At 31.4% G+C, this 21,329-nt stretch overlaps 1 protein-coding gene across 8 annotated transcripts; it reads right to left on the bottom strand.

Annotated features, from left to right (window-relative positions):
• Positions 1 to 10,889: 10,889 nt before the first annotated feature.
• Positions 10,890 to 15,721, bottom strand: LOC113849897 (auxin response factor 9-like). 8 transcript variants are annotated; one of them, XR_003502152.1, is made up of 15 exons: positions 15,301 to 15,612; positions 14,997 to 15,124; positions 14,677 to 14,772; positions 14,440 to 14,496; positions 14,180 to 14,332; positions 13,993 to 14,077; positions 13,795 to 13,885; positions 13,517 to 13,681; positions 13,312 to 13,431; positions 13,160 to 13,232; positions 12,921 to 13,074; positions 12,276 to 12,829; positions 11,993 to 12,180; positions 11,379 to 11,897; positions 10,890 to 11,240 (listed from the first exon to the last, which is right to left on the bottom strand). XR_003502152.1 is itself a non-coding variant. In XM_027480126.1 (15 exons), exons 1-15 carry the CDS (start codon positions 15,247 to 15,249, stop codon positions 11,762 to 11,764), a joined length of 1,896 nt encoding a protein of 631 aa, XP_027335927.1. In that variant the 5' UTR covers positions 15,250 to 15,612; the 3' UTR covers positions 11,091 to 11,761. The 8 variants fall into 8 exon arrangements, 6 of the variants coding, with proteins under 6 accessions (XP_027335926.1, XP_027335928.1, XP_027335929.1 ...); XR_003502151.1 differs by having other exon boundaries at positions 11,085 to 11,240; positions 15,216 to 15,612; XM_027480126.1 differs by having other exon boundaries at positions 11,091 to 11,897; positions 12,276 to 12,589; positions 12,728 to 12,829; positions 15,216 to 15,612.
• Between the last annotated feature and the right edge of the window lie 5,608 nt (positions 15,722 to 21,329).

Here is a 21,329-nt window from a genome sequence, read left to right as displayed (position 1 = left end):
TCCCTTCCATTGCTTCCTCCTGTGTCCGTCATTTTGAGCGGCATTTCATGCCCTTTTTAATATTAACGGATAAGATATATTTATATTTATTAATATTAATTCAATATTTTTATATTTATTTTAATTGTAAATATTTTGTTAATGTAAAAATATCTTTTAAAATTCTTGTTAATACAAAAAGTCCTTTGAAGTTATTGTTACTGTAAAAAGATCCATTTTATTAATCTTTTTTTAGTCATGAAGGTTAGAGTTTATAATCTTTTTTCAATAATCTTTGAGAAAAAAATAAAACATTCCTATCACTTATCTTAATAGTAGTTTTATCTCTATTTTACTGATCGTTCTATATTAATTATCTTGATACTAAGCATACGTTGTATAGCTAAAATTTACATACTATTTTTTTTTCTAGATACAAAACACACTAATATTATACATTAATATGCTTTTGGAGTGCAAAATTTGTTATAAACATTCTAATTATTTAAATATAATACAAAATAAAAGAAATAAAGGTCTACAGAAAAAACTTTATAGCACACATGTAACATATTACATTAATTTTTAAGTAATAATTTCACAAAATGAGAGTAATAAAATTTTTATTTACATAAAAAGATCACATCATAGAGTTTTATAAAACAGTTCAAAATAATAAAGAATTATAAATTTATATCAAAGATTGCTATATGACTAATTCAGTTACGTTATAATTTCAAAATACAATTTAAGTCTTATAGCAGTTCATCCTTCATTCACTGAATCTGATGCTGATTGTCTTGGTCACCTGAAAAATAAATGTAAGGGTGATTACTCTACACTATCTAACACACATAGACATAAAGACTCACCTCAAATACTACACATTTATTAACATATTTTAAATCATGCATCCACAATACAAGCATCTTAATCACAATAACCATTCATCGTCCATTCCAATTCAAAACATAACCAGTGCACTCACTACACCAACATTTTACACACGTACGCTTACCGCACCTAGTCACGTTCACTGTAGCACTGTGATCACAGTTTTACACCATGAATGATCGTCAGTTACCCCCGCCTCACAAATACCGCATGGGCAGTCACGGGTCGCTCAACAAAGGTAGTGGTTAGAGGTCTAGTCAGGAGAAGAGTGTGTGGCCTGTGGTGCACCCATGCTCACTGTGGTGTCACCACCACTCTCTCTTTCCCAAAGTATTTCTATCGTCCTCATCTTCCGCACCTCCAGTGTATCGTTGAACCATTCATAGCATATCATACACAACAATACTTTGCCCACATTTATTCACATTACACGGCATAGAGGCCCACATTCATTTTCAGTACACAACACACAGTCCCATAATTCATTCACAATACTTGGCACATATGCCATTATTCCATCACACAACATATTAACAGGTCATCCATATCCATTTCCAACCATTTACACAATTCAATCATCATTCCTCAACATGCTCACACACATTCTCAATCAAGGGTATGTCAACCCCACAATCAATTCACATTTCACTCCAAACACATAATTATTTTCATCAAATCACACATTTCCTACTCTCTATTTCAGCCACATCACAATATTCAGCGAAATAAACAGTAAATTGAACACAATGAGATAGGGTAGAATCCCCCATACATCAAATGAAGACCCACACACCAAATCAACAAGTTAGGCGTGTCCCCACACGAACTTTGACCTAAATACATGGAAGAACCCTATGAGAACGCAAGGAGAACTGAGAAATCAGAGGATGGGGATGAGAAATTGAAACTCTAACCATTAAAACTCACTTCTAAGCGTTCTTTATACAAATTCAACCTTCAATCTTACTTTTAAGCGGCTTGGAGGCAATTTAATCCATGAAATAGAGTTTGGGAGTGAAGGAATCGAAGAAATCTCAAAGGGAAAGTGAGAAATGAAACTTCCCCAAACCCTAACCCCTTTAAATCCCTTTTCTGATCGCGACACTCTCTCTACAACGAGACATTCTCGCTGCAGCGAGGTTCTCTCTCGTTACAGCAAAAATCTCAGAGGGAATTGCATTTTGATTTTTGCAGAATCTCGCTACAGCGAGACTGCACCCAGAAATGCACCACAAACTATCGCTTTGTCACTACAGCAAGGGACCTGTCACTGCAGCAAGAAGGCGACAGTTTCACGCTTTCCTCCTAAGGCCCTCTCGCTATAACGAGAATGCCCCAATATTACACCCTTAACATGTTTTTCAGCCCAATCAATCCAATCTAATCATATACAAATATATTTATACACGTTCATAAGCATTTATACACACCAACATTCAATGTTCATCACACGCTCAAGTGCAACTCCAATATCAATTCACATCACACATAGATATATGTTTATATATATTATAAATACACAACATAAAAAAGTCAACGCAAACACTTATATTAATAATCAAACTATATTACAAAAATTTGGGACATTACAACATATAATGTATATAGTAGTTTCTTAAACAATTTGTCTCTCTTTACTCTTAAAGCTCACTAGGAGGAGGATAGTCATGCAAGCCTAAATATGACATTACACTATATAGAGGGATGAGACTTCAACCCTAACCACATCCGCCATGACTATGAGGGCAATGTTAGGATTATTCAGAGTGGTTATTGTTGAAATGACATTCTCCATAAACATGATGATTTAGTTAACACTATTATAATCTTATCTCTTGTTCCCATGAAAAACACCATGCATGCACTAATTAGGAATGAATGACAGACATGTCTCCATTGTTCATTTTACATCCATAACATTATTAAAGGACACAAAATAAGGAAACAAGGAGTATAAATATTTGTCAACTATTTTATAATGCAGATACTAAATGTTGAAAGAAATAATTAGTCAACAATCAAACATTTCAGTTTTTAATTATGTTTTCTCCATGGAGTAATTAATTATTCATCACTTTAATTATTAGTTAAAGATTGAGAGTTTTGTGCCTGCAATCTGGATAGTACCATAGGTACATCATCCCTCATTGGGAACACAATTATTGTGACACCCTTAATTTCATTTTCAAAATATTTAATAATTTATGTTAAAATAGGATAGTACAATAGATTTTCATCCAAAATATGTAATATAAAAATGTGAGAATATTTAAACTTTTCGTGGATAAATCCTTGTCTAAGTGAATAGATTTCCTGCTAACATATATGTAGCATAGGTTACCTTTCGCTCCTTTGCAAATCCCATCATTAGAAAGATTTTCTCAATCTCTCAGATCTAGAGCTCAGCTGCATCTAGTCTGTCGACTCCAGTAAACTGAGGAGGGTCACTCTTTCTGAATTTAGATAGACCCTAGTACTCAGGCGATGGTGCTACTGCTGCCTGAATTGCAAAAAGGCTGCCTGATTTGCAGCTTGTTGCTGCTAGACAACCCCTAAACTCTCCTTCATGGCTGCCTCCATAGCTTGAGCCATTTGGTTCACATCAGGTGGAGGGGGATCTGAAGCAGGTCTCCTTGGTAGTTTTGCCATCTTAATACAAAGCAAAACTATCTTAGAACACTAACAGTTAGCTCAATCTTAAAATCAATCATTCAGTTACACAAATAATCCACCAATTACGACATAAGTACAAACTAGCATAATTCAGCACGTAGACACAACTCATACACCATATCAGCATACAACAGTGCGTTAAAACAAATCATATTACAACAATTCAACTTATTCAATACAACATTGACATCCACAAGCCATCCGAGAAACAAACACAATTTGCTTCAATATTTCATCACAGCCTAACTCAGCAGCACATTACCAGACCACATAACTTCCCTACAGCTCACCAAAGCCTCATATGACAAAATCCTTTGCATTCGTCATATCAGAGAACAAAGGTGATCAAACTCGTTTCCCATATAACTAAATGATTAACGAATTTTGGTACATGATCTACAGCCAAGACTCTCTGCTCAGAATATGCAACTGAAGTTTAGTAATCTCACCTATTTTTTTATAAAGGATTGATGATCATGTATTACTGCTTCCAAAACAAATTTATTTATAAAATAAAATAATTATAAGGCAAAAGATAAAAATTTAATTTCAACATTCAACATAATAACAAAGTCACAAAACCCTTTTCATACAACCCAAAAATTTTGTAAGTATATATATTTTTACAACAGAAAATACAAATTCATGAATCATAGTTACATTTTTTAATACTGTAGCTAAATAGTCTAGACCTATCACTAAGACCTAGACTAACAAAATGACTAAAGCTACAATATTTCCAAACGAGAAAGTATGGTGACTTCAAAGTTCCTCAACAAGACCCTCCAACATTAGAAGTGGATGCATTTCCTGTCACATCTACTCTCGTACCACCATACGGTCATTGCAGCACACGCACATGCCAACACAAATAAAAGCAAGAGTAAGCTTATGTAACTAACAGTCATCACTATAGATATGAAAATGTTAGAAATATTTAAACAACTCAAATAGTTCATAGCAATTTAGCACAACAGTTCAACCCATTCCCAGCCCATCTAATACAAATGCAACATTTCAGTCCCAACTAGTTTCACAACCTAAGTAATCTAGAGGAACTGTTTTCAGTCTGAGAGCAACCCATCCCGGTATCTGGATCCAGACACAGCACAGCTCAGCATATCTATCGATACATGTCTAACTACCTGAACATGAAACTTGGCTCTAGAATGAAGGAAATTAACATGATGCAACACAACTATATACTCCTTCATAATAAAACTAATCAGCTCACAGCATAAATCAAATATTTTACCAAATCATTTTCTACCACAACATTTAAATAATCATCAAACAACAGAGAAATCTCTTCAGTCGTACATACTCTGGACTCTAACCCAAGGTTTGCTCATATAACAAAATATTCTCAGCTAAAATGAAGTTATCTATGTAAATATCTCAACATCTATTGAGTGAACAAAGCCAGCTCAGGTAAGCTCCCCTTACCTAAAATGGGTTTCCTTAGTTTTGAATCTTCGTGAGTTGCAACTAGATTCGTACTTAATGGTGTTCCCACTTGGATTGAGAGGAAGTTCAACTTCGGAAAGATTTTCTCTAAGGGATGAGGTGAAAGAACAAAGAGAAAATGAGAGGGTAAGGCTATTTGGTAAGAAATGAACGTTTCTTTGAGCTGGGATTCCTTAAATACCCCTCCAAGCCCGCGCTCTCTCACTTGAGTAAGCCCTGCTTTCGCCTGGGCGAGAAAACCAGACAGTGAAACTTCATAAATTTCTACTATTCTTGCTTGAGCGAGTTACATCTCGCCTGAGCAAGTAGCACTCTCGCCTGGGTCCAGAGAGCTATCCATTTTCCTACGAATCCTCGCCTGAGCGAGCTTCTCTCGCTTAAGCGAGGTCGCCTCTCGTCTGAGCGAGGATCCTTCTCGCCTAGGCGAGAGAACAATTGGAGAGGTCTTATCTTGTCTCGCTTGAGCAAGAATTACCTTGCCTGAGCGAGAACGCTCCAAAATGCTCAATTCTTCACGACTCAGTCTCACCTAAGCGAGAACTACCTCGCCTGAGCGAGACACCCTATACCAAAAACTCCCAATCTCTCTTACAAATGAGATAACACTAGTTCTTAACCATACTCCCTAGATTATCACATGCACAACACACTTAACAATCAATCTTTGACCTACTTCGCTTATGACATTCAACAACATCAGCACACAGTACTGTGAATATACTACTCCTTATTCAGCAATCACGTAACTTTCATATTTACATTCCAATATACGAATAATTCATATAATTTAGGCATATACAACACCATTTAAAGAAAATAATACATCAATATGACAACTAAGAATGTAAGTCATGATTAGCTTTGTTGGTTTATGACCTCGATTAGTCTCAATTTTATGGAAGAGCACAAGGACCTAGTGTGAGTATTTATTAACTAAAAATGACAGTACTCAATTTCTCATAAAATATTTAAAATATGACACATAAAAAGAATGTGTTGTTCACGAGTATTTCTTTTTAAGTAAAAAAAAATTATTTAAAAAATTAACTAAATGTTGGAATTTAACATAATTAAAATGAACAAATTCCTAACAAGAACGTGAAACAAGACAGAATAATTGAGAGCATTGATTATATAATCAAATCATAATATACATATACAATATACGTATTAAGAATATATTAACGGAAAATTAACTATCTTTTTGATAACTTAATTACGTGTCTAATATCTTCCTACGATGAAAAATAGAGTTGTCTTTTAAACAAACAATTTTAAGTAATTTAGTATCTCTATTTTTATATAACATTTAAATTAATTAAAACAAGATAATATAGTTTAAACTCGAATCTCAAATAAATATATGTTGTATTAACGAATAACAATTAAAAAGTCTATCAAGCATAATTAGTTTCCTCTAATATGATCAATTATACTTAAATATTTATTTAAAAGGATTATTCTAATATTTTTACAATTAGTGATTAAATAAATTAGGAATGACAATAGGTAGGGTATGGGTAGGGTACTATAGTACCCATCCCCATACCCACGTTTTAAAAAAATACCCGTACCCGACCCTATACCCGCATGGGTATGAACATTAATCTCCGTACCCGTACCCTTTGGGTACCTGCATACCCATCTTATATCTATTACTCACGCTTGTTTGAGAAAAAAATATTTATAAAGAAAAATATGTTTATATAACTTCACATAAGTAGCACAATAATACAAAAATTCAATATGTAGTTGCCGATCAAGGTACAAACATAGATAAAAAATAAATATTTAAAGATCATAAATGTTAAATGTATCTTAATATAATAATTTTCTAAACTAAAATTCTTAAAAATAATAAGCGAAACTAAAGACACAAGTTACTAAAGACACAAGTTATTTGTCAGTGATAACTCTATCTTGTGTGAGATTTGATCGATTGGCAATGTTAGAGCGACAATGAAATAAATTTGTACAATGGTTGTCCCTTCGTGTGGGATCACTTGGTGACTTCTTATGACGGCATTAACAACTAACTCTAATGAATAACGTTTCATAGTTATTAGGTTTTAATGAGACAGACATTGAGAATGAGAATAGAGTTAGAGTAGAGAAGTTCAATACTAACAAAAGAAAGTGAATACATAAAATATTTTTTTAACTTTTGAATTTGAAAATGTAAGAAAATTAATAGATTTAATTAAAATAATATATATATATATATATATATATATATTAATACTAGTATTTTTAACTTATATACTATACGAAAGTATTTTATCAAAAATACAAAGTTTTAAAAAATTATTTTAATGAATTAAATATTTATAATGTATATAAATTTTAAAAGAAAGAATTTGAATAAAAGATAAATAGTTATAATAAAATTTTATAATAAAGAAATATACATGTATATTAAAAAAATTATACTTTTTTATCTGAAAAAAATTAACAAATAAAAATTTACAATAATTTTTTATATTTATATCTTTTCAAAAACTTTTTTGAACGTGAATAAATAGTAAGAATAATATTATTTAGATTCAATAGATTATAGTTGTGCTTATAATATATATGATACATAGAAAAATATTATTTTAAATTAAAATATAAAAAATAAAATTTAAATATTATTAATAAAAAGTAAGTTTACGGTAATAGTAGGTGATTGTAAAATTTATAAAATATTTACAATATATTTATTATTTATCATTCACTTTATGATTTAAACATCAATATGATTTTATTAACAAAAATATTTGTGTAAAAAATATTTTATGTGTGTCATATATAAATAATATTTTAAAAAAAGTCAATCTCATATTAACTATGTAATAATTAAATTGTATTAGCCTAATTAAATGATATAAAATAGTAAATAAATTTTTCTATTAAAAATATAAACCAAAATAAATTTTTTGGTTTACTTTATTATTAAATATATTTTTATATTAATCTTATATAACTTCACATAAGTAATATAATAATACAAAAATTCAATGCATAATTGTAGAATAAAGTTCAAGCATATATATGCGGGTATGAGGCGAGGTGGGTATTTAGATACTCATACCCGCACTTATCCCCATTAAATTTTGCGAATTTTTACCTACACCCATACCCGTACCTGTATAGCAGGTAAATACCCTACCCATTGTGGATAAATTTTGCGGGTGCCCATCGAGTACTTTACCTATTGTCATCCCTAAAATAAATACTAGTAATAAAATTAAAACACTTAAATAATTATTCTTAATTGATAGATGATCATTCTCTTAAATATTAAAGATAAGCATTTATTTTTCTTATTATGAACTTGTTTCCTACATAAATATTATTTTTTTAAAAACAAAATTTATAAACCTTTTCTAAAAAATTAATAATTTATTTAACACATTTATAGTATAGAGAAAAATAAATATTTAAGTAAAATAATATTAATTATTTCATTTTTTTATTAAATTAAACTTATATTTATAGAATCATGTTTTAATTAGTATACGGAAATATAATCATTATTATTATTGATATTCTTTTCTAACTTGGTACAAATACGAGTATCGGAGTATGTTACAATATTCACATTTATATTAGTGATTATAGCATACAACATTTTGGCTCTCTCAATGCTGAGATGGCTATCATCCATTACAAGCACAGAGAAGTTATCATAAACCCACACCAAGCTTTTGGTATTGGTTTTAGATCACTTATCACTAGTTCCTTGGGTTTCTAGGCTGCATCATTAATCCATTGTGTTCCTGGTTTGCACATAGTTATGAGGATTTAGCATTGATGGTGTGAAAACTCCTATGAAAGTGCATTCCTTGGTTCTGGATGGAGAAAGTTTGCAACACCTCATTAATGGTGTAACTGTCAAGAGGAACTTGTTTTCCCACTTCCTTTGTGCAATGTTCACAGAAATTTCTTCACTCTCCTTCCTTGATAGCTAGGATTCTCTCCAAAATTATTTGCCTTCTGGACATTTGCTTTGTGAACTAAGGGTATATCCACCTTTAATAGGGCTTGGTTTTAAATATGTACCACATATGGAGTGGTGTGATCTTAATAAGAAATAGGTTGCGATGGTTGCAATGTTTCTATGTTGACAGCAGGTAGATGAGAGAGCTTGGTTCCTCAGCTTTTGTGGCAGCCATCATCAATCTTGAAGACTTGCTTGTTGGGCTGACTTTCTCTTAGGCACCATTTTATGCTGTTGACATTATAAAAGTAAGATTAAAACACAACATTTCTTTTATTTTCTTTTACATTCCAAAAACAACAATGTGACCTATCATTGGTGTTTATGCATTCAAATCCTAGTGTTACAAGAATATGCAGCACAATCGTAGTTATAATGCAATTCCAACATATTGCATAACAAAGAATTTGACCCAGATTTTTATGCATATTTTAGATTAAGCATATCAGACTTCAATTCATAGTTCCAATTTATTAGCTAATTTTTTGTGACTCATACGGAGTATTAGAACTTCAAGAAAAATTTGAGAGAGAATTATACACCAGAAAATAGTTGTTCCTTTAATTATTTACAAGAAAGCATGCATTATTCACTTCCATATACTTTTTACATAGTGTATAATCCTAAATCCCTAAATCTGGAGTAAAGTAGAAGAGTATACATTACATACAAAGCATTCAACAAAGGATTCAAAGTAATATCAGAAGTTCCATAGTGCAGAACTTACTTCATTCATGTGAAAATACCAGGCTATGACTATTTTTAAATTAAACATAATTAAATCTTACTGTGAATGAGTACGATCTTAGACTAAAAAACTAATATCTCTAAAAAAAAAAATTAACAGCAAGGTAGTTTCCATACTTTTAAATAATTCAAAGATATACTTGCTAATCTACAATGCCTCTTTTGACTTGATTTAGGGTTGTAATGAGTCCTATAATTAAACAAAATAAGGGAAAGTAAAACGATATTCATAATGTACATTCAGCTTAACCAAGCAACACCAAGGAAAATCCTATTTGAGATATCTATTGAGACAACGTAAACATGGGTTAGTATCGTGTATGTAAAAGCATCAATATTTATGGAATACAACTTGTACGGGTAAGTGAGTTCAAATTCCTAAGAAATAGTTACTTGTGTAAGCAATGCTTAAATTTGAATGCTAATTTAGGCTAATTTAATTGACACAACTATACATCGGTTACTTATATATAAGAAATTGTCTATAAAAAAATTTTAAGAAAATTATTCATGGTAATAAAAAATAAAATAGTAATCCAAGATCACGTGATCTTAACCATTGACAGTTTGACATGTGTTAATTTAAAATAATAATAAAAAAAAACATACATGTCATATTTTTATTGATTGAAATTGGAATATAAAAAAAAATAAAATTCTAGTGGTAATTGAAGAATCGCCTATGAGAAGTACCCTGACCTTTTGAGATCCTAAAAGTCATACAAAGAGTTTTGGAGTAACATATTCTTGCAAATTAATTAGTGTATCCCCCCACATCACATCACAACAAAACATTGAACTTTTCTTTCTTGGTACGGCGGGAACAACGTAAACCAGTTGGCTTTTGGAGATACATATAATAACTTGCTAATTTTCTTTTCATGTTTCTTCATTTTTATTTTTATTTCTCAATTTTTATAAAGCATTTCTAATCGATTTCTTAACATAAACTTTTCAAAAAATATTTTCATTTGCGAATAAACCGACTCGTATGTTATTCTTTTAAATTAGGTTCACTTTTTTATCATCTTCATATATTTACAGTTGATATAAGTACATTCTCGTTAAGCTTTAGGTAGAGTATTATATAATTAAAATTAGCTTAAGCAATTAGAGAGCCTAGGGAAGCTATATGTATGCCATTTAAAGAAGGAATTAAACGCTTTGTATTTTTTCCACCTTAGGAGATGCAAGATCTTGATTCAACGTCACACGGTCTCAAGGACTAGAAACGGTAACAATTTAGCTACTAAGTACAAACATATTGACAATAAAATAGGCATTTACACTTTTTTACAGTTTCATCAGCTCCTATTAAGTAAATACGAATCTAACTTTCATCCATGAACTACTCACCGATCTAGAATATATGTATATATGTAATGAAAAGAATTTTGTTTCAAACGGAACATGGCACGTAGGTGACCCTTCTCTACTGAGACTTGAGTAAAAACTTGAAATTTTACTGTTGAATTTTGGGGGGTGCCACCACCCTGCACTGCAAGATTCAACCCATTTGTCAGGCGAATCAGTGATTCACTGGTACAGTGGACCACTGTATTTCTGAACAATACAATTGCAGCAATTTAATGCCATAATTCACAGTCACTGATGACAGCAAGAGAAATTGACTCACCCAGATTACAATTTTAGAAGGCACAGTGCACACTATGCATACAAGCACAAATAGGCCCCTTAACCAAAAAAAGACAAGTCTTCAAAGCATCAACTCCCAACATTCTTCTAACATAATGAGAATATTCACAAATGCTAATCCTAAATTTGACATCTCCCACTACTTTATTAAAGTAATCTATTTTGGTCTTTCTAGCACAATTAATGGCTGGTGTCTCTAAAAATTAAGTTACAATTAGCTAGTGTTTCACATCTATTAACATGAAACTTACCTAGCCCAAATAGACCAACTTCCTTCCCACAAACAATAGAATCAACAAGAAGGATCAAACATTTGGGTGCTTACAACAGAAACGTTAAATGACAAGAAAGAATGTCAATGTTTCAGGTTTCGGTAGTGTCTGAACTTATTACTGTCCCTTCTTCAACTGAAGATATTGGCAGTTTGCTTCCGGAACTCATCTTCTTCACATCCTGGCTGGAACAAATGAAGATTCGCCTCACCATATTACAGAATTCACTGGAAGGTAATATGATACCATTCAGCATGGTGTTAATAAGCAGAGAAGGTTAAATTAATGAATATAATATAATTGTTTTTAAGGAGATACTCACGGCCAAGGATCGTCTCCCACAAGCATCATGTCCCCTTCGTCATCAGTAAAGACGATTTCCCACTTATTCCTGTGTTTAAGCTGTCCCTTTATGTCAAACATATCCTCCAATTCATGTATAAGTTGATCATATCCATCCAACATGGTCAAATCCACAGCACGACCCACTGCAACACCCTGCATTTGAACCTTTTGGCAGGTTTTGAAGGTTCACGTCAGAGACCTTTCGTAATAGACTTATAATAAAACTACTATTATCTAAATAAACGATCTATGTTCAACACCTTGGTACGACTTCGACAAATTTGCTTGCTCTGACTTTCCTTTGGTGATGCATCGGACTTGTGGCCAGTATCAGTTCTGGACAAGGTGCTGGCACAGCCATCAGCAATGATTCTGGGTGCATTTACTGCATGTGTAGATGCCTTCTCTACAGCAGGTGAGTTTCTAGAATGATCAATAAGATCAATTCCAAACAATCGATAACTCATAGCATTCTCGACTTTGTTCTCCTTGTCAACTTGGTCAAACACATTATCATTGTTCAATCTGGATGAGTTAGGCTTTGAAACAGGCCAAGCTGAGGCACTCTTGTCATCTGTTGCATCCTGAAATAAGTGAGAAAGACAACTAGAATGGGGAGAAGATAGCCAACTTCCTTCTGTCTGATTTCTTAACATAGTGCCGCTGCAGTTGCTTTTACTATTCATATCAGCTTGTTTATGATGCCACATACCGGTACTGTCACTCCTTTTGCTTTCAGCTAAAACATTAAGTTGTGTCATGTCAACCTGTTTGAGCCCAGCATCCCAGTAAACAGAAGCAGCAGATGTTGTATCTAGTTTGAAACAAAAAGATTGATGGTCAAACGAAACAAATAACTTGATCAATATAAGAAATGGGAGGAGTTAGCAGAAATAATTCCTTACCAACATCTGGAATTTCACTGGTAGGTCGAGCCCTCTTAGTCTTTACAGCAGTAGGTTGAACTGAGGGTGTAGATGAAGAAGCCACAAACGGTTCTATCTCCCATGGAGAAACCCTATCAGGTCTTGGAACAGCTGAAGGTTCATCCCATTGAACCTGGGGATTGACAAGATCAAAAAAGGATCGATAGCATATAATCCACTGAAAATAAAATGAACTGCAGAGTGAAACATGACAATACCTTGAGTGATCGCCATTTTGAATTAATCCAATGAGGTGAAATATCTTCAACTCCAACTATGGTACCCGAAAATCTGATCAAGATTGTATTAGAAATTTAGACTAGCTATGAAAAGGTCAGAGAGAATAAACTTGCATGATAAATCTTATTACCTTCTGTCAGTCTCAGCAGAATCATCCCCCTCAAACCTCATCTTAAACCTCATGCCAACACCAACCTTGTTGTCCATAGCCTCCAAATACTTGTTCACGGCTATGATGAACTGGCTCGTCCTATGCACACAAAACTCGTGTCAACAATCACCCAGTAATTAACACTTACACACCTTCTAGCTCTTGAAACAAGTAAAATTTCTACCTTGGCTTATAATATACTACAAAAAGTGTCTGAGTTGCAACAGCATGAGAGGCAGTTGCTAGAACTCCAAGGTGCATGCTCTGACTGGAAATCACAGATGAAGGCATGCTACTTGCTTGACGAGAAAGACGTCTCACTCCAACACGTAATTCTCCATTGTCACCTCTACACACAAGATGAGTTAAAGTAACAATAGAATAGTTAAAGAGATAAATTCGTAGTAAGATTTCAAAACAATACGAATGAAACCAAGATAAAGAAAAACAATGAATGTTTACCTTAAAAACACAAAGGTATCTCCAGCAACTAATCTCTTGGAAGTCACAAAAGTACTCCATCCGGTTGTGAGCAAGTGTCTGCGCGGCTGACCTGATCAAAAAGAAAATTAAGTTCAAATTAAAATTCATAGGAAAAAGAAACCAAGAAAGTTAAATCGCAAGAACTAAAAAGAACCTCTATGTTCTCATTTCCTATACCTCTAAATATATGCTTAAAGCGCCATTCATAACCATGAAGATCCTTGGCAACCAATTCCTGAGTTGGTGTTGGTTGGGACATGTCCTAATAAGAAAAAGATAATCCAAACATGGTTTTTCCAAATAAGACCATCTGGAAAATGAAACCAACAAGAAATTCAACAAAAATTGAAACAGGAAGTATTACCAATGCAGGAAGGCATTCCGTGGCATGTTTCCTAAGAACAGAGAAACCGCCATGGGTGCTGGTATCCGAAGCAGTTAAGACCTTGCTGAATGAGTGAACTGGCGGCCTTGGAAGTTCAGTAGTGCATGGATCAGGGCTTGTAGGCTCATCTTGCTAATACATAATACATTTCCTCCATTAGAATCTAAACAAATGCCAAAAAGAATCTAAGGATGCCGATGGAAATTACTTAAAATCAAAAGGGGCAGCAACATCCTTACGTTAGATTCTGGCACCAAAGTGATCTGTGCATAAACCTCATCTGTTTCTTGCTCCGCCTAAAACACGCCAAAATTCAACATAAGCTTTCGTATCCTTTCTCCCCAACACAAACAACATAATAATAGAAATTCCAAAACCAAAGATTCATGATTTTTCTTGCATATAATTTAAAATAAAAACAGTTAACAAAAACAAAATAAAATGAAAGAGAGAGAGAGAGAGAGAGAGAGAATTACCAGTAAATGAACGTTCACGACACGACAAAGGATCTTCGTGGGAAGCTTCAGCAGAGGAATCCTCTGATTCAGTTCCTGGTTGGTGGAGGCCTCTAACTACAACAATAACAACAACAAAAAAATAAGGGAAAAAAAAAAAGCATTAATCCGGCACACCCAACAATCCATTTTGAGACAATCAGAAGTTCATTGTTTTTGCTGTGGATATGCAAATCTTTCAAAATAAAATGATAATTTTATAATTACTTAATTACATACAAAAATAAATAAAAAAAAGAAAAGAAAAGAAATCTCAAAATTTGCAAAACGTGGAGACTCACTTGCTCCATGTGACCTTGGGGAAAATAGAACACTCTCTGGCCAACACGAGGAACATCCACCAGTGGTCCCGCACAAGCTTTCCATAGCTGCTCATACAGCTCATTCTCGCTCTCACCCGAACCAACCACTGCCTCACAACAAAAACAAACCAGAAACCATAATCAGCTTCGCCCTTCCTTAAACCCGAAAACAGAAACCTCAAATTCCGTGACTCCCACCTTCAGCCGAAACATTTGACCCACGGTTCAACATGGTTCAACACAAGTCAACAAACCCACAAAAAATGAAAATAACAAAAATTACTTATGAAAATAAAAGGATTTGTCTTGTCACGCTTTAGAACCAATCTGAATCCTCCTTATTCCTTCCACGCAGACAAAAAGCCGAGATCCCGTTTCCACCACCAAACTTAGGAGACAGCTTTTAACGTAACAGTTTGAGACAAGCGGCTACAACATCAACAACCACAGAGAGGAAGCAAAAGCTATCCTGTGAAACGCTTACAGAGAGAAGCAGAAGCTGAGCAGTTTCGTTCAACGACGCGCAATGTCTGAGAGGCTGGGGAAGGAAACGGCGTTACTTGGTTGGAATAATGAATGACCACTCCCCGTTGGATCGAGTCCTTTTGTTTTATTTATTTATACATAGTCCAATTTTGTTGCCTCGTTTATTTATTGTTTTTTTATTTCAACTTGCGCTCTGTCGTGTCATGTGTGTCGCTTGTGAATTGTCTATTCCCACCAGACACAAGAAACAAGCCTATTCCTGTGGTTGTGTTGTGTTAGTTGTTACTCAACATGCTGATACTGCTTCTGGTTTTACATTTACCAAATAGTCTTTTCGGACTTCTATTATAACTTGAATAATGACTTAAACAATTCAATCTAAAAAGATTATTCTCCAAAGAAGAACATTTTTTTCCGTAAATTGAATTTTAAGGATAAGAATTTTGTGTGTAATTATTGATGTTGTTATTATGGACGGATAATCTGACATAGTGTGTAAATTTTTCTGTGAAAAATGAAAATGCAAAATGGAGTAAGCTTTTACAATGGTGTATCACTTTTTTGTTTTGTTGTTATAAAAAACAGTTCCAAATTTATGCTAGTGATCTATAAAAGTAGGTTCATGGTTTTCTAAATCAAGTTAATGTCTTAGAATTAATTATGAGTGACTTTTTTAAGAAAGTTTATAATATTGCTAAATTTTGTGAAATTTAGTTTCCTTTTTCCTAATGAGTAACATAATGTCAAAGAAAAAATTTATTAAATTTAATTAATAAATTTTACAGTTTTATCTTTTCAACGTAACTTAAACGCGAGAGAATCCACGTGAGAATCCAAATTCTAATTTTGTAAGGTCATACTTAATATTGGTTGAGGTGAAGCACATTTCGTCTAACAAGTCGCATGGAAAGAACAAAAAGAATAAGAAAAATAAAATAAAATAAAGGTGAAAAAAAATGGAAACAAAGAAGAAAAAATAGGATAGCATTTGATATTATTTGGTTTAAGGTAAAAAATTAACAAAACTAAAGGACTAAAGTGTTGTTTGTTTTCTATTTTTAAATAGAGGTTTTAGTTTTTAAAAATAAAAAACAGAAAAATATGTTTGTTAATATAAATTTAAAAAAAAATTGTTTTCAATTTTTAAAATTAAAAAATTGAATTATTATTTAGGTTATTTTTTTATTTTTCTGCTTCTCTTCCTGTAACTAACAAAAATTTAACTAAAAATATTTTTAGAAACTAACTTATCAAACAATATTTTTTTAACTTATTTTATAAAATTGTTTTAAAATATAATTTTAAAAAATTAAAAATCAAAATCAAATTAAACAAGCTCTAAATTTTTACTTTAATATCTAAGACAGTGTTAAATATTTTAGTTATTGAAACTTTTAAGATATCTCGATAGTTCTTAACTTTTTTTCTTCTTTCATCATTTTAGTCATTTGAGTCACACATTATCAACGTACAATAACATAATGTACAAATTACATGTATAATTATTTCTTTGATAAAATTTACATCATATAGGTGTGATATATATTTTTATTTTATTTTAGTTTTTGAAATTGTTATCCATCAGACATTTTAGTATGTGATTCTTAAAATCTTTCATCTACTCATTTTTTTTCTTTTTCATTCTTTTTTAACACTACTATAGCTGGAAACTACTATCTTTGATCACCATTTGTATATGTGCTATCTGTCAATGACTTTGTCGCTACCATCCAACACATTGAGGTTCTTCATTTTAGAAATGAACTTTGGAATGGACCTATTGAGCTAGTTTGAACTTATATTCAAATGAACCAAACTATGCATGGCAAAGTTGGAATCTGCAACAGATCCTAAAAATAAATTTGAAATTAAGAAAAGGTTTTTTGAGTGAGATCAAGTCAGTCTCCAATAGAAGAGAGTATGTCACCTTTGAGTCTATTGAAAGAAAAATTAAAGATTTTGAGGTTTTAAGCATGGTATTGGAAGTGGGTAATATTCCTTTGAATTTGTTGTTGGAAAAATTAGTGTGGGTTAGGTTGGAATATATGTTTCTTAAAAGAGAACCAATGAAATTGACATGGGAAATGGTCAAAATTTTGAGCGTTGGAGAAGTGCCGAATGGGGTAGGAAAGCTCTCAACATAGAATGCAAACATAAGCGGTGGTTGATGATGGTGATTTTTTAGTATGGTATTATTAAGAAAGAATGAAGAATAAGTAGACGAAAGGTTTTAAGAACCATAGACTAAAATGTTTAAAAGGTGACAATTTCATAAACTAAAATAAAATAAAAACATATATCACTCTATATACCATGTCATTTTTACCATACAATCAATCATACATCTCAATTAATGTAACATGTCATCATTTTGTTATTATGGGTTAACATTGTGTGACTCAAGAGACAAAATTATAGACAAAAAAAAAGTCAAAAACTAACATAACATTTTTAAAATTTGAGGGACTAAAACATCTGATACTTACTATTTTAGATACTAAAATAAGGGTTTAGTCAAAATTAAAATTTATGTCATTTTCTTCTTATTTGAAAAACTTAGTAAGAAAGAAAGTATTATAATGGAATAAGATACTTTTTTTATTGATAATATCTTTCTCTTTAATGTTGTTAATGAGATAACGTAATTAAATTTTAATTAGAAATTAGTTTTTTATCAAACATAAATATAGTTAGTTTTGTCATTATATCTTTTCTTATATGGCCATATTGTTCTTTTAGAATTTTGGTCATAGCAAATACAATTATGTATGTTCCATGAAATAAGGCTAACCTACAATAATGGTTGCTAGCTAGGCAATAACATGTTTTTACATAGAGCTAATCCTAGAATTGTAAAATACATAACTTCAACAATTTCAAAAGACTAAAATAAAATAAAAACATATATTATATTATATCATATAATATATCATTTTTACTATGCAATCAATCATATATGTCACTTAACATAACATATCAACATTCTATTATTCTATATTGATGGTATGTAGTTCAAAAGACTAAAATGATAAATAGAGACTAACACAAACTTTTTAAATTTCAAAAACTAAAATGTTAAATTCTTAAAATTTTATAGATAGTCTTTTGCAAAAATTTAAAGAATTTACTTGAAGACAAATAAAAGTAGTTAAATTAAAAAAAATACTTAAAAATTCTCACAAGATGCAATAAATGAAAAAAAAAATCTAACATTTGAAATAAAATGGGGGATGTTTAGACATTTTAAGTAAATTTAAGTCTCATGGCGCTGTTGAATTACTAATCCTTAGAAAATGGATTATCTCCATTTCCTTTATGGTTTGGGCAATGCAATACCAGTCTAAACTAAACTTTAAGAGGAAGTCTTACAAAAATAATTTATTAAAATTATTGTAAATTTATTTTATTTTTATTTTTAAGTTTTTTAAAAATGTAAAGTTATTTATAAATTACCACAATTTATTTTTTAATAAATTTTTTTAATTTATTGTTAAATTATATACTTATTCTCATGCACCACAAAGTGTTACGTCATTGAAAAGGAAAAAAGAAAGAAAATTAGGGAAAGCGACTTTAATATTATTTAATTAGAATTTAGGAGCATTTACTGCAGCGATGAAAAATGTAAGAAGTTTTTATAATTTTTTATTTAAAATATTTGCTTTAAGTTAGGGCCGGCCATATAAATTTTAAGTCGTCCATTGTGTAATCGTTATGATGATGTATATTGCTTCAACTAATGATTCTTTTGGAATTTTGTACATTTTCGTAGCAAGACTTTCCGGCTTGGCATCGGTTCATTGCTTAGTCAGAGGCGTTCCATCCGGGAGCAGTAATAGTCTTGCATTAGTTTTGTTTCGATTTAAGAAACAGTTAATAATACAATGCATAATTTTCTGAAAACTAATTTGGAGTTCTAATTCTACATGAAGTGAAATCACATATAAAACCTAATTCCTAACTATTCTTATTTGAATTTCTACCTTAATCATTTGTGTTCTTCTCTTAAACCCAATTTGTTCAATCATTTAATACAACTTACCTTCAAAACTTTTATTTCCACATGAAATTACATTTCTACCATTCAGTTTGAAACAGCTACATTTTATTTTTGTAATTTAAAGTTCTATCAAGGAAATTCATTATTGTTTACCTTCATGCCATAATTATCACTTTTTATTTTAATTTTCATTGCTTTTATTTTGATTTCCATTAATTCGATAGAAAATTTAAAAAATGAATTCTTTAAATCAATGCTAAGTAAGTCTAATATTAACATCACAAGGACCATAAAATCTATACTCATTTAAAACAATTGGTACTCTTGACAAGTTTAATTTGAGTCCATCACAAACTCCATTTAAACTAAAGAAAAGGTCCTTCTTATTCTAAACTCAATAAACAAAATATAAATAAATATATTAATATAAAATTTCATAAAATTTAATACATTAAAGATATTAAATACTACAAATCTTAATAAAAAATTATTATTTATTAGCTTTTGATTGCATATTCTTAGATAATTTATTTTTTAAAATAATTGACTTTAATTAATTTTATATTTGTATAATTTAATTGAAACATCATGTAAAAAATAAAAGCGAACCATTAAAATCCAATTTAAATTTAAGGAAACAAATTAAACTTGTCTAAACACGACAGTGGATTAGTGGTACTCAATTAGTCTCTTCATGAGTCAGAAGGTGTAGAAGTCAAAGTAAATGGTCAAAAATATTCTAGTTCTTGAACGGAGCAGGGGTTTGTTTGAGTGGAAAGCGTGGTGAAACGGAGGGAGGGACGGCGCATTGCAATGCGTGTGATTTGGGGTAACGGAACGGAGGAAACGGGAAGTCCGTGACCGTTAGCTGCCGTCTATTTCGTTGTCTGCTTCGAAGCATGCAGCAGGGCTGGTTCGAGTTACCCCAGCACACGGCACGACACACAACCGTATATTTCATTTCTTCTATTCATTTTCAACCATTTTATTTTTTATTTGGTCATTCGCAACTTGATCCTCACAATAGCGTATTCTGAGGGACCCACATCTACGATGATACAGATGAATACTATTTTACTTGCCTTCGATTTTCTTGGGAATGCTCGAAATGATGCTGTTTAATTTCATGCACACAGTTTATGTATAAATGCTTTAAATATTATTTTTTATTAAAATTTATTTTATCTTATGCGTGATAAAGGTTGTTGTCCTTAAAAGGTTAACATTCATTGTTTAGAAAAAAAAAAAAATTACCTGATCATGATTAAAAGCCCGGACATTTTTAATTAGTGTCGCAATAATATTGATTAAAAATTTTAAAAACATTTTTTATAAAAATATATCAAAAATATATAAAAAAATTATGATAGATATATCTTTATAGTGTTTTTAATAATTATTTTTTCTCTTTATTCAATACCTTAAAAATATTAATTATTATAAATGAAAGGTATCTTGAAAATAATTTTTATTTCAATGAGTAAAGATTGTATAAGAAACCCACAGTTGAATTTTTGAGCATTTTAAGTCAAAATTAGTTAGAAATTAGAGTTTTGCAGTAGTCAGCATACTTAGTTCTTAGAAGCAAGCATGAGAGTGTTTCGAATCCATATACAGCCATGCTTATAGCTTTGCACAACTATGTTCATCTGCGACAAGTCTAATTATGAAAAGTTTTAAGATTTTCAAACCTTATTAAAAAGAAACCTTGGGGATAGCAATCCAGTGCCCAATTTTACACTTTGTTTTCTGACTTATGATACACCTTTCATCTTGTTTTTCTTGCACAAGATATTTGATATGCTCTTGGCAGGACTTGGAGCTTT

Source organism: Abrus precatorius, unplaced genomic scaffold, assembly GCF_003935025.1.
Source record: "Abrus precatorius isolate BTA unplaced genomic scaffold, Abrus_2018 Scaffold9, whole genome shotgun sequence".
Lineage (NCBI taxonomy): Eukaryota > Viridiplantae > Streptophyta > Magnoliopsida > Fabales > Fabaceae > Abrus > Abrus precatorius.
Note: the sequence above shows the minus strand (reverse complement) of the source record. Positions and strands in the feature narration are given on the sequence as shown.

Excerpts from the sequence above, each read along its gene's own strand:
- LOC113849897 (XM_027480123.1), bottom strand. The coding sequence starts at position 15,249 with ATGTTGAACCGTGGGTCAAATGTTTCGGCTGAAG. Across the intron at positions 13,682-13,794 it reads GATACCTTTGTGTTTTTAAG|AGGTGACAATGGAGAATTAC; the intron begins GTAAACATTCAT and ends TCTTGTGTGTAG. Across the intron at positions 11,898-11,992 it reads GTGGGAGACGATCCTTGGCC|TGAATTCTGTAATATGGTGA; the intron begins GTGAGTATCTCC and ends ATTACCTTCCAG.